At 40.0% G+C, this 13,428-nt stretch overlaps 2 protein-coding genes across 4 annotated transcripts in view; both read right to left on the bottom strand.

The window, feature by feature from the left end:
- cita (citron rho-interacting serine/threonine kinase a) overlaps positions 1-10,458 on the bottom strand; it is a 39,051-nt gene extending 28,593 nt beyond the window's left edge. For 2 of the 3 annotated variants that reach the window (XM_030730231.1, XM_030730233.1), the window contains exons 1-10: positions 10,334-10,442; positions 9,994-10,166; positions 9,738-9,879; positions 9,187-9,362; positions 7,550-7,651; positions 5,629-5,771; positions 5,166-5,259; positions 4,873-5,079; positions 4,532-4,685; positions 3,058-3,247 (exon numbers count right to left, since the gene is read on the bottom strand). In XM_030730231.1, coding sequence (XP_030586091.1) covers positions 3,058-3,247; positions 4,532-4,685; positions 4,873-5,079; positions 5,166-5,259; positions 5,629-5,771; positions 7,550-7,651; positions 9,187-9,362; positions 9,738-9,879; positions 9,994-10,095 — 1,310 coding nt within the window. In that variant the 5' untranslated portion in view covers positions 10,096-10,166; positions 10,334-10,442. Of the gene's footprint in view, positions 1-3,057; positions 3,248-4,531; positions 4,686-4,872; positions 5,080-5,165; positions 5,260-5,628; positions 5,772-7,549; positions 7,652-9,186; positions 9,363-9,737; positions 9,880-9,993; positions 10,167-10,333 lie in introns of all 3 variants that reach the window. The other variant, XM_030730232.1, reaches the window with a different exon arrangement.
- Positions 10,459-11,041: 583 nt separating this feature from the next.
- LOC115780573 (beta-crystallin B3-like) lies at positions 11,042-12,985 on the bottom strand. Its single transcript, XM_030729839.1, has 6 exons — positions 12,887-12,985; positions 12,423-12,504; positions 12,204-12,319; positions 11,940-12,072; positions 11,694-11,836; positions 11,042-11,519 (listed from the first exon to the last, which is right to left on the bottom strand). The coding sequence occupies exons 2-6, from the start codon at positions 12,495-12,497 to the stop codon at positions 11,213-11,215; spliced, it is 774 nt and encodes a 257-aa protein (XP_030585699.1). The 5' UTR covers positions 12,498-12,504; positions 12,887-12,985; the 3' UTR covers positions 11,042-11,212.
- Positions 12,986-13,428: the final 443 nt, after the last annotated feature.

Genomic DNA, 13,428 nt, shown 5'->3' with positions numbered 1-13,428 from the left:
AGAAGTCCTCTAAATAAATGAATGAATCTGTATGAATGAGTTCACAAACACTGCAGAGGGATCTTTAATAAAGTTGACTCAGTCTGAGTCACAGTGTTAAAAATAATCACCAAAGCGAGCACTGCTCCCTTTGCCTCTCTGCACTGAGAAGCATCCCCCAGATACACACAATAATATTTTAATTTTTATATATATATATATATATATATATATATATATATATATATATATATATATATATATATATATATATATATATATATAAATAAAAATAATAGAGAAAAGTGCATACACACACTTGGCACATATTGCTAAAAACAAAAACAGCAACACCCCAGACAGTTTTTTCAGATTAAACACAGAAGCATTTCAGCCAGATGCCAATTAAAATTTATGTTAGACATCAAAATTCAAGTGGGAGATGGGTGTGTGTGTGTGTGTGTGTGTGGGGGGGGGGGGGGTTTACAAATAATGTGGTCATTTAAGTAATTAACTGGAGTTTTCTGCTTGAGTTTCAGGAAGCATATGTAAAACTTTAATAGTTCTAAACATAATGTGGGCTTGAAGAATTTAAGTATTGAGAAGAGGGAAGATGCTAGACCACTCTTTCCACAGCTGAGGAATAGAAGAGTTGTCATGTCTTTGAACTGTGGAGGAAAAAGAAATAAGTAACCAGTGCGGGCTGCATTATTTAAGAGACTCAAAAAAAAGACAGTGACACAAAGAAAGTTAAAAGCCTTAGCAGCACTCATCAGGTACAAAAGGATGGATAACAGTCATGCACACTGAAGTAAAAAAACAAAACTAAAACAAATGTGCATAATATTAAGAGTGTTATGAAAACAAGGCAATCTTCTTGGAAATCTTCAGTGATTTTTGTAGGAAGTGCAAAATTACCAATGGCCATTTCTTTCTTTTCAATTTATGCTTGAAACAAAATAACACACAGTAATGTTAAAAAAAAAATAAAAATCACTGCAAAAAAAAAAATCTGAGAGCACAAGTGCAAATAACTGAGCAGTACCAAACGGTTTTCAAACATGGTAGGTAAAAACATGACCACCAGATGACCCAATGCAAGGTTAAATCCTTTTATTTAGTTTTGCTGTTTTTATCTAAATGCTAGAAGATTCTTCTCCAAAGATGGCCAAAATCTTTCAGGGAAACTGTAAACTATATGAAGAGTGTTAATGCACATCAACAACTTTAACTATTTGAAAAATATTGAGAAACACCACACTGATAATGCTTACCAGTAGTGGGACAATAGATTTGTCACAATGGCCGTGCTACATGTCCTGTTCAAAAGGGTCCTTCATGTGGAGCTTTGAGCATAATGGTGGTGCCACAGAAAAGGGTGGGGATTCAGTTCAAACATCAACATTGTTTACAAAAGGCCATGAATGTCCTCAGCAGATTTCCTTAAAATAGTGCAACCAGTCACCAAGATAAACTGTAAGACAGAATTCATAAACTAGAACTACATCTGAGGCCAAATGGTGACCTTAACTTTCTAGGGACTATGATTGCCCATATACATATACCCGCTATCTATAGACATCTGGCAGCAGACATTGAGGCTAATGTTAGATGCCTGACCAGACAGACTGGCCTAATGACACTGCTATTATGTCTAGCTCCAAACAGGCAAAAACAGAGATATTTACAAACTGTAAATACTGCACACGTTGTCTTAACCATCTCAGAATTTCCTTAATCCAGTCAAAATTCCTAACAATGTCATTTTTTTTTGTGAATGTTTAGTATGATTTTCTGATACTACACCACAGAGAGCTTCTTATAAATTTGAGGAGACTTTAAGAGGATTTTGTTATTTAGTTTTACTAATGAGGAGTCAGACAGACAAGTTCAAAAAGGAGAAGAAAAAAAATAGCAGGAACCCCCAAAACAGATGATTAGCATTTCATTATGCCTGGCTCTAGCTTCATTTCTCTTTCCTATTTGGCATTGTAATGAAGAATGTGTACACGGATATGCATGCTCCCACACACGCAACACAATTGTGACACATTTTATGAGCACTGAGCGCCTCTTAATCAAATGCAGCATAGAAAATGACTGGCTTCTGTTAAAAACCTTGAACAGATGACTGATGGTGTAACAGCAAGGGACAGAGACATTAGAAGAGGAAGAAAATAAGAGGAGGAGATGAGACGGGTAAAGATGGGGGGTGGGGACTGGGGGAAAAAAAACATCACGGTAGTAACCATAGAAATAATTCTCTCCCCCAATCTGAGCTCTCATCCTTTTTCCAGTCTAATCTGCTAATGCTTTTTCTCCATTTCTGTTGCCGCTGCTGTCATGATCTGCAGTCTCCAGCACCATTAACCTGCTAGAGCACCGGCATGGGGCTGCAAGAACAAAACCCATCCTCTTGCTTTATTATCAGGGGTTAAGAAGCCAAACACAATTAGGTATAATTACAGTCCCAAAACCCATGCCGTAAAAGTCAGGAGCCCATTATGCTTCACAGTAACAGAGAAGGCACAATAACAGCAGTGAGGGTGGGAGTGTGTCTATGTGTGGGGTTCCACTTCTCAGCAAACCTCAATGGCACACTCAGCCGCATACCAATCAGTGTTGATGGCAAGATAACGCCAGCTAACATCCTCTGAGCCATTCATTTGATCTATCTGCGCACTGGATCACTTACATGTGATCTGAAGGTACAAAAACAAGAATCAGTAGGAGCAGGCACAAGAGAACAGGGGGATCCCTCCCTTTTCTCATTCCTTGTCTGACACAGCATATGGCCAAACCCATTTTGGCCCCAACAGGCACAACACTAATGACAGGGACAACACCAACTGCCCAGGGCACCATGCTAGGTCACCTGAAACAAGGCTACCTGGAAATTGTTGCTGTGGTAATGAGGAGTCTAATGGCAGAACAGCACCCACTGCTAGCATGGGGTCTTTAACCAACAAAAGGTGTTAGAAAGGTACATGAAGGAGGTCTCTGTGCTATATCTACAGAAAAACAGAGGGGTCGACTATGGATGATCCCAACAATGCCTAGTAAACAGGTAGCACTTACTCAGTTTTGGCCAAAAGTATCAACGCTCTGCTGAAGAACCAGCCTAGAAAGGGCAGATCCTGGCCCTGGAAGCCTGCCGGCAGAGCTCCTTGCTGGGCTGCTGAGGCTGGCCAGGGGGCTGCCTGCTCCGGCTCCTCAAAATTAGAGGTGTCATCTTCAGCATGCAACGCAGGAACGAAAGGCGGGAGAACTGCAGAGGAAGAGGATGAGTGGAGGGAATAAGAGAGGGCAGGGGAAAAAAGAAGCTGCTATGAACAAGGTAGTTAAATAAAATGTTAAAAAAAAAAAAAAAAAAAAAAAAAAAAACACAAGGAGAAAGGGGAGAGAAAGGAAGGGAGGAGGAACAGAGCAGAGAGCCTAGAGTGCAGTAAGTCGCGCGTTGATGCACATGCTGCCTCTGTCCCTCCCTCCTCTCTCTCACGCTCTCTCATACACACATGCTCACTCACTCTCTCACTGCAGCAGAGCAAGCTAATCAGCTGGACCCAAAGCTGATGCATAAACCTCTATCTGTGTTCAACTGTCAATAAACACAGAGATTTTAAATGCAAACATTTACACATATATTTATTTGGGGGTTTTATAGCTACTTCTTAAACCTACTCAATTAACAAAGGGAAAAAAATTAAAAAGAAAACCTCTAAATCTAAACACTTTATCATAGTCCAACAGCTGTCAGTGCTAAGAGGAAATCACGGGCATAGCAATGTTTTATAATCACTTTATAATGGGAGGGTTTATTCATCTGAAGACAAAAGCTATTTGGAAGAGCCAAAACAAACACTCATCACCCCTGCAGATACACTTGCGAATTACAGTAGCACTGTAGGCATAAGCCTCTTCAGTGTGACCATGCTTCACTGAAATTATCTATTAATTTGAGTGTTATGGGTGTGTTTTCCAATGGCCAGTCAGGGTAAACTGTGAAACTCACTGGCAACAATGACGTTGAGCAAACGCACTTGCATTTCCGCCACAAAGAGCATGTCTGGTGTAGTCTGTGTAAACGATGCGTGCTGCATCTGTTGAGAAGCAGATGAGTTGCAGATCTTTACGGTCTTCCTTGCTTCTCATCTTTGCCTTCCTCCCTTCCTCAGAAAAGAGCTGGCTTACTGCCAACAGCTCGCAGAATCTCATTATTTTATTATAGACGACACCAACAATATTGTTGTCTATGTGTGCAACCCCCCCCCCCCCGCACACGTAAACTAGATGTTGTTGTTTATATATATATATATATATATATATATATATATATATATATATATATATATATATATATATATATATATATATATATATATATATATATATATATATATATTTAAAAATTTAGAATTTATAATTTGACAACTAGTAATATATCACTGTGTTGTAACATGATTACAGCAAGAATGTGTGCTTTCAAGTGAAACTGAGCATGTTCACTAAAAAGACCGAAGAAGAAAGTCTCCAGGGAGAGAAATCTCCTCACCTTGTCGTAAGTTGTTCCAGTCGACACTGGAGAAGAAAGAGTGACAGCGGAGTCCCTGGAAACCCAGTCGATCCTTGGCACCACAAAGCAAGCTCTGCACCAAGTCTACAAACTGCTTACTGGTACATGGCTCCTCTGGAAACTTTAAGTAACGCTTTAGGCAAACAAAATGAACAAGAATTCAATACATAATTTATAGACTGATTAAATATTGCTTAAATCAGACTGCATATTTTATTGACTGTACCAAGAATGCTAAGTAGACAGTTTGTATCTGATCTCTAATAGAAACCGAATAAATAAAGAATGACAATATCCAGACCATATGACAGTCTTTGTACCTGGAAGTTAAGGATGTTGTGGATAGTTTTGGTTGAAGTGGCTTCAGAAAAAGGTGACCTGGCATAAATCATCTCATAGGCAATGACCCCAAGGGACCACCAATCACACTCAACCCCATAGGTGCTGTGAGAACGCCCATTCATGACTGTCAAGACCTCAGGGGAAAGAAAGTCCTGGGTTCCAACAGGCACTGTGGGAGCGGCCACCTGAGAAAACATTGAAAGAAACACAGTAATGTCATTGTGAAGAATAGCGAAGTTAATACATATAGCAAACTCTATAATCCTCTTACCGTTTTGTTAGCAGTCAGCCTGGCAGCTGATCCAAAGTCAGCTAGCTTAATATGACCAGTCCGATCGATGAGAATATTCTCTGGTTTGATGTCTCTGCAAGTGGATAGTTCAGTAGAAATTTGATACTGCTTTTACAGAGCTGTTTGCTGCCTGAGTACTGTAAAATGCTCTGCTGCTCCAAAGATAATGGAGATATTTGTAAACTCCAACAACATTTTTATGCCATCACACTCAGTACTCTACACTGAACTGGTTAAAGCGATACGTTTCTCGTATACAGAATCATGTTCATGTGGCCTTTCAGTGAAAACAAAAGGAAAACATTTTTAATTAAGACCTGGAAGTAGAGAAAGCCACTTTACTGGAACACTGCCACTCCTTCGTTAATCATGTTCTACTGTTAAGGACTACTTGGTCAGTCCTCCATCAGTAAGAGCCTGGATTTAGTAGCAGGTATTTTACCTGTGGACGTAGCCCAATTGGTGAACAGCATGAATGGCCTCTACCAGCTCTGCCAAATAAAATCGAGCCATGGACTCCTCAAACTGATCCTCATATCGATTTAGCAGAGACATCAGGTCACCACCTGGCAAGTACTCCATCGCCTGAAAACATATGTGTGTTAAGTGAGGAACTGGCAGGATAAGACCATAACCAGTGCATGGAATTTGAAAGGATTGTGTGTTGTTGTTGAAGGCTCAAAAAGCTTTCAGAATGTCTCTAAATATGTCTATATTTAGAAGTAAAAACAAAGCAACAAGTGTGGGGCCATGTGTTTGAGCTTACATCAAAGCTCTGTTCAGGATAAGCTTATGGGGTGGTTCTCCTCATTATAGATTCAGTTATATAACACCCAGTACTATTGCAGATTTATCTGTGATACTGCAGTCAAAGTATTCGCCTTCAATTGCAAAAAATATACTAAGAATAAATGCATAATCCCAGTGTAGCTTGAGTGTCTGATCACAGAATAAAAGAAGACACATTTAAGTCAAAGCAGCATATCACAATGATAACATCTCTCATTCTAAGACATTTAGTTTTTAAAGTTTGAAAACATAAATCAGCCTTGGTTAACATGGCCTAAAATACCCCCCTTCCCCCTGCTGTCTGCAAACCAAGATAAAAGGTACTGTGTCAAGTTGATTTGAGCTATATGTTTAAAGCTATACAGTCATAAACAGGCAAAGCTCATGCACATGAATGGTCGGCGAGTCTCAATGAACGGGAGCATTCTCCAGTGTTACCTAGCAACAGGGAGACTGGGTGCCTCTCTGACACACGGATAAAGATGGATGCTTTGTATTTTCCTCCATGCTCAGTTAGGGAGCAGAGAGACAGAGGGGGAGTGAAAAAAAAGAGGAGGAAGAAGAATTGAGACAGACGTGGAGGGGGGGCATGAAGGAAGGTATATAAATGGTGCAAAACAAAAGCAGTGGGCAAGATAAAATATAAGGCCCAGCTGCACAAAAAGCTGGCTACCCTCTTTCCTACTACCCAAACCAGCCGTGGTCATCAGAGAAAATACAGATTCATTATAAGGTTAAGAGCTATCACAGTAAATTGTCTGTTAGGAGTAACTCACAAAGTGCTAAGATTGCATTATTAAAGGGACATGCATATTATAAGAACTATGCAATATGTTTCCCCCTTAAGCAGAGTTAAATTAGTTACTCATATAATAAATCAGCAAAGAGCAGACAGTCATTGTGTGTTTTAAGCAGTAAACAATAAGCCCATGTTCTTGATGTCCCTCCTTACTTTTTCACAGTGGTAGTTCAAGAATGTGACACTGTAAAGTTAGTTGCAGTAAGCTTTTAATTACAAGCAAAATTGGGTCCCTTTTTCCACATACACTTTTGAGCGATTATCAGTTTTGTTGGTCATATTTTGAAAATCAGACACAGAAAGCCGGTAACTTATAGACCAATTTTGATTATTTTATTTTTAGAGTTCATGTATAGTCTGGGGTTTTTCAGAGGTCAGGGGAATACATGGTACTTGTAACTCTTTTCTCACCAAATTGCAGGCAAAACATATTCATGTAATTTTAATTCAAGTATTACTACTACAGTGTAATGGACCTTAAGCTTGATACTTTGAATGAACACCAACAGTTCATACCAAGAATGTCAAGACATTTTATGGTCAGTACCATTTTGTGTGTGTGTGTGTGTGTGTGTGTGTGTGTGTGTGTGTGTATGTATGTATGTATAAAATATTGTGTGTGCCATTTGCAGTGTGTATATTAGTGTGTTAATCCCCTTTGGCCTGTAATCATTTGCAAAGGACCTTAAAACATTCTTCTGATTCAGACAAAATTTAGCAAAATAGTCCTTTCAGTTCCTCCTTGAGATAAAATATATACATGCTGCAGTCTCACCAGGTAGACATGATCCTTATCCTGGAAGGCATACAGCAACTGTGGGATCCAGGGACTACTGTTCAGAGCCAAGATCCTCCGCTCCTCTTCATGAAAAACCACCTTTGAAGAATTAGAGGGCAAGCAATCAGCAAATATACTGTGTTTGAAATGTAAGCAACACTGATGCCCCACAAAAATTTACTGTGCTTATAGTACTGTCCATATAAACAGATGTGTCTGAAACACAGAATTTTCCAAATTAAGAAATTGAATGTGGTTTAAATGTAATCACATCTTTTAGTATTTTATTTCAGATAAAAGAAGTGTTTCAAAACAAAGTTTTTAGTGATTAGAATTCAGGCCCTCCTCGTCCAGCTTCAGTTCTTGATATTTTTTTTTTTTTTTTTAAATGGAAGGTCATCTAAATTACACAAAACTGTCACCAGTGAAGAAAAAACATTTTTGCTCATTAAAACTGTTCATTCTTCAGCTCCCTTTGTGTCACGGCTGATGCACCATTCTGACAGAAATCTATCCGATTAGTCATATGCCAGAAAGCACAGCTGTGAAATATTGGATCCAAGTAACATTTGTTGTTCTCGGCCCTACAGCACTCTCCAGTGGACTTTTTTAAGATTACAACTTTGGAACACCAAGTAGGTTAAGACACATTTACCAGTGCTAGGTGCACCCTTACTGCATAGGAATTAAGAGGGGAAGTAGCAGCTGGTGCTGCTAATCAAATGCATATAACTAACTGATTACCAGCAAATGTGGACACCACTATAAAAGCACAAGTTCAGCAAATTCACCCCAAGGTCAGACTGTCCAATATTCAGGAAAAAAAAAAAAAAAAAAAAAAGAACTACATCTCAGACTCCACAGGCCTCAGTTAGCATGTTAAATGTTAAAGTTCATGTCAGTACAATTAGAAAAAGACTCAAGTATTTGGAAGGGTTACCAAAAGAAAGGCTCTTCTTTCTAAAAAAGAACATGACAGCACAGCTTAGATTTGCAAAGCTGCATCTGAACAGACTTCTGGAGGGGTGATGATTTGGGCTTGTTTTGCAGCCACAGGGCCTGGGCAAGTCATTCAGTCAACCATAAACTCCTCTGTATATCAAAGTATTCTAGAGTCAGAGTGAGGCCATCTGTCCAAAAGCTAAAGCTTGCCCCAAATTGGGTTATGGAACAGGACAATGATCCCAGGCACAACAGCAAATCTACAACAGAATAACTGAAAAAGAAAAGAATCAAGGTGTTGTAATGGCCCAGTTAAAGTCCAGACCTCAACCAGACTGAAATGCTTTGATGGGACCTTAAGAGAGCTGTGCATAAACAAATGTCCTCAAACTTCAGTGAACAGAAGCAATGTTGTAAAGCTCGTGGATCGTGAAGTGCATAGAATTCCTGTGAAAACGCTTTTTCACATGACTGTAAATGGAACCAGCAGACATTTATTTTATTACTTTCACCTCTGGTTTTCATTCTGGGAAAAACAATTAATGTAACAAATAAATACATAGCAAAGTACTTTTCAAATTTCCTTGCTGTTAATGCTGTTACATTATTTCAGATGTTATTTTGCATCAGTTACATTTCTCAGATATGGATATAAAATTTGTCTATAAAATTTCCTAAAGCATGAAACTTACATTTTCTTGAGTGCGTAAATCTGTCTTCTTCATGACTTTAAGTGCACAAACATCTCCAGTAGCCTTCTCTCGGACAACTCGGACTTCAGCAAAGCGACCGCGACCCACCACTGCACGCAGTTCAAAGTCTTGAAGCCCAGGTTGTAAGGCCCGCAGCTCTGAGACAACTTCAGAAACTGTTTCAAAAGCACAGCACAAACAACTTTTCAGTCTATGAGTCTTCAGCATGAAGACAAACAAAACTTTTAAGTAAAACACTTCTTAAAATTTTAAATCACCCATCAACTAAACACCTTATTCTAAATGGAGGCACAGCATTATATGACTACTTACTCTTTTTGTACAGTTATCAAAGTCCATCTTGCTGGTGTTACAAAAAATGGCATAAGCCTAGCAGTATGTTAAAGAGCAGTTTAAAACTGTGAACCAGAACTAGAACTAAATTGCCTTGGTCTGAACCAATATCATCAGCTGATACAATCAGACTGTGTTTGGACGGATATGACTCAAAAACAAACAAAATCTTACACTTATATAAAACGTATACTTACATTTATTGACAAAGTTTGCTACATGATGTATCTTCATAAGCTCTGGGGAACTGCATTCTTGGTAGAGAAGCAGCAAAGCTTCCAGAAACTCTTCCCGACCTAAAGCGCATCCTCCTTGCTGCCCACACAGACTCACTCGTCCCTGGAAACAATACACAAACACGGAAAGTGGAGTCGATCCGCAGATTGTTATTCGGGATGTTTTTAAACTTAATACAGTAATTGAGACTACACCTAAGATGGTGCATTACTTTACCTGAAACAGCTGGTTGAGTCGCGAGCTGCGGCTAGTGATGGGGTCAGCAGAGGACGACTGCATTTTCAGGTTTCCCTGACTGACGTATTTGAACTTCAGCATGGCCTCTTCACAACACACAACCTGGTAGCGAGACAACGTTTAAACCCCTTGCGTTCACGAATTATTCAAACCTACGGATTAAGGAAAAGCCGTCACCTGGTGTCAACAATCTGCCCCGCCACGCTAAGCTAATGGTGGTTAACGTTCGCTTTCTTAGCTTACAAACAAGAACATTAAAGGTGGGACACAGACGTGATATATGAATAAAATTAAAGCGGTATTGTAGGAGATTACTCACCAGACTGTCATGTAGGTAGTTATAATACTGTTTTTAATTTACATAGCTATATTTATGTGCTTAAGAGCACACTGTTTTCCTCACGGTTGTTTCCGGTCAACTTTCAAATTTTGCGCGTTGCCCGCCCAGCTCACGAGCCTGCTGAATGAATCTTGTTTCTGATTGGATGTTCTATTGTTTGTGGGCGGGTATAAGTGTTGTTTTTAACCAATGATGGTTGAGCACACTAAGGAAAAATTCTGAAGTACATTGCGGCGCGGGGGTCTGTTTTTTACCAACACTGTACGCAAAATATTGTCTGAATATCGAAACACTGTATTACTTTACAGTTTGACAAAGCGGTTAATAGTAGAACAAATTAGAAAAATAACAAAAATGGGGCCTAACCAGTTTCAAAACCTCAAAAGAAGCAAAAACGAGCTCGACAGCATTAAATAACTGGAGCAGAATAACAGGTTATCAGAGGGAATGTCCCAAGGGTTTGCTACAGGAAAAAATAAAATAAAAACAAGTATAAAACTTTCCTTTACAGCAAGCATTCTTCTAACTATTCCACATTTACTACAATCTTTTGTCTTTGTTTTCAGGTCTGAATTATCTTTTTTTTTTTCATCCTAATCAGCTTATTTGAGTAATTCACAGATCATTGTAATACTCTCACTCCAACATGTCCTGTGTATTGATTTATACATAATAAATAACATGGAATAATTTGATTCAGGGCCAAAACCTTTATTTCCAACAGAGATTCATGGTTCATTTTCCAAAACAGCTTGGTCATCTAGCCTAATCCAGTAGGGAGCATTAAGGTGAGACTGGGGACTGGCCAGCTGCCTTCAGCATTCACCAGTTTCTGCAGGAGGTGCCAGAGGTGTAGTGTTAAGGTTGGGGCTGAGTTTGGGATTTGGGGTTGGGAGTAGGGTTAGGATTAGGGTTGGGATTGGGATTGGGATTGGGTGGTGTAGGGCCAGGGGCTGGGGCTGGACCAGGAACTGGGGCTGGGGCTGGGGCGGGGGCAGGTGCAGGGGCAATATAGCACCCTCTCTTATGCCACTGCATGTCCCGCACACGTCGGACGGACTGGATCTGAGGTGCAGTGGCTCCCCAATCATTCCAGTGCTTGAAGTCTCCTTGCTCAAACACATACTGGCGCCCTCTGTAGCCTGGATACATGTAGCCCACCCACCTTCAGGGATAAGAGAAAGAGTATCATATCTCTGGGACAGTGATATTTTATGTTTGCATACACATTAAGTTCTATTATACAAGAATGCACTGCTATCTTACAGCTCATGGCTTTAGTTTTGATACAGCGGAGGTCGTGCTAGTAATATCAGAGGCTGAGATTGGTGCAGCTTACGTTCCATTGACAGCCTTAGCACTGGCCACGCGGTCCTGGAAACCATAAGCCCACAGACTGGGAACATCATCATCAACAATTTCCATTTTTCTGCCTTCAAAGCCAGCATTTTCAAACAGATGCAACTTGTGATCTGCACTGTCCTGGAAATAAAAATGGTATATTTCCACATCAGGAACTGAATCTCCTTGCAAAAACACAAAAAGTCTAAAGTTAAAAGTTAAAGTTGTCATGTCAGGTACTGACCACTTTCAGAGGTCTAAAGGAGCTCAGGCTGTAGCTACTCTGGCCATTGGTCCAGGTGCTCCAGCGAGGATACTCTCCTTTCTCAAGCACAAACAGCTCTCCAGCAAAACCTGGGCGCTCAAACCCTACCCATCTGGTGACATGGAAAATTAGCAATATATAAAAATACATACATTCATTCTAAGCAGGGGCAACAACTAGAAAACAGGATCCAGATGTAGTGCAAATCAAAGCGTTTCAGTGAAGAGTAACTGAGTCACTCACGGTCCCGACTCCACAATGACTGAGCCAACTCTTTGTGTCTTCTCCAACACATCTTTACATTCACCAGACAGCTCCACCTTTTGTCCACGAAAGTTCTCAAATTCAAAAACTGCCAGCTGCAAGACAGGAACAGGTGGAGTAGTTGAATGATGCAGTCCATGATCCCATAGTGTTTCTGAGCTCATTTAACAGAAATATCCTTCTTGTTAAATCTGGTACCTTATATGTGGCTCCAGCCCCTCCTTGGCCCTTCTCTGCAGGCAGCTGGTCTGGGGTTCCCTGCTGTTCTGTCATTTTTAGTCTACAAAGCACAACAATGACATTGCTGTGCATTTACAAGTTCAAAAGGTTTGTCAACTTTCAACAAAATACAATTGATTTGATATGATTTGTTGACTTTATAGATGATTTAAAAAAAAAAAAAGGTTTCCTGCAAGGTTGGAAGCATAATATAACTTTAGAATGTAGACACAGACAAAAATTTTAAAAGTTGGTAAAGCAAAAATATCTTCTTTGGCAGAAGTGCTTGTTTATAATCTTTTGTTTAGCTTACAGAAATCTTACTTATGTCTATTAGAATAGTGCACTAGTAGTCCTTCTGGACACAGAAGGACTACTAGAGAAGTTCTAGAGAGAAAACAAAAAAAAAGAAAGGGATTGTCCTGATTCTTTTTTTTTTTTACCTTGATGGCTTGTGCTTCAATGCACCCCGTACAAGCCACGTGTTCCGTCTTCCCTCTTTCTTTTCTTTCCCTTTTCTGTTTGTCTCAGTGTGAGGATGTGTGTGGAGGCCTGGTGAGCGGTTGGTGGATGCCAGCGGGGGTATTTATGGTTTATTTCTGGCCACAGCAGCAAAAAGCCTGTTGATGCAGCAAGTCTGTCGCACCCATTGTGTCCATCACACTGCTTCTCAATAGGCTTGCCCTCTGTCCCTGGCACACTGGCAAACGCTGCCCAGCTCTGCCCATGCTGCCATCCCGACCATGATCCTATAGTGGGCACAAGCTCTGACTGCCAGCCAAGAGAATGAACAGAGATCAGTCTCACTCAGCACTATTGGCCCCACCCAGCTATCTTGCTCTCCACTCTCAGGTCTTCTACCTGTTTCTTTGCCACTCTCTTCAGCCAGCTCCCAACAAAATTGCATCCAAATTTATGCTTTATGTGCAATTTAAAAAAAAAATGTACATTTTTATGTTGAAATACATTTACATCACCCAAAATA

Source organism: Archocentrus centrarchus, chromosome 5 (assembly GCF_007364275.1).
Source record: "Archocentrus centrarchus isolate MPI-CPG fArcCen1 chromosome 5, fArcCen1, whole genome shotgun sequence".
In the NCBI taxonomy this organism is placed as follows: Eukaryota; Metazoa; Chordata; class Actinopteri; order Cichliformes; family Cichlidae; genus Archocentrus; species Archocentrus centrarchus.
The sequence above is the reverse complement of the archived record's forward strand: the minus strand, read 5'-3'. Positions and strand labels throughout refer to the sequence as shown.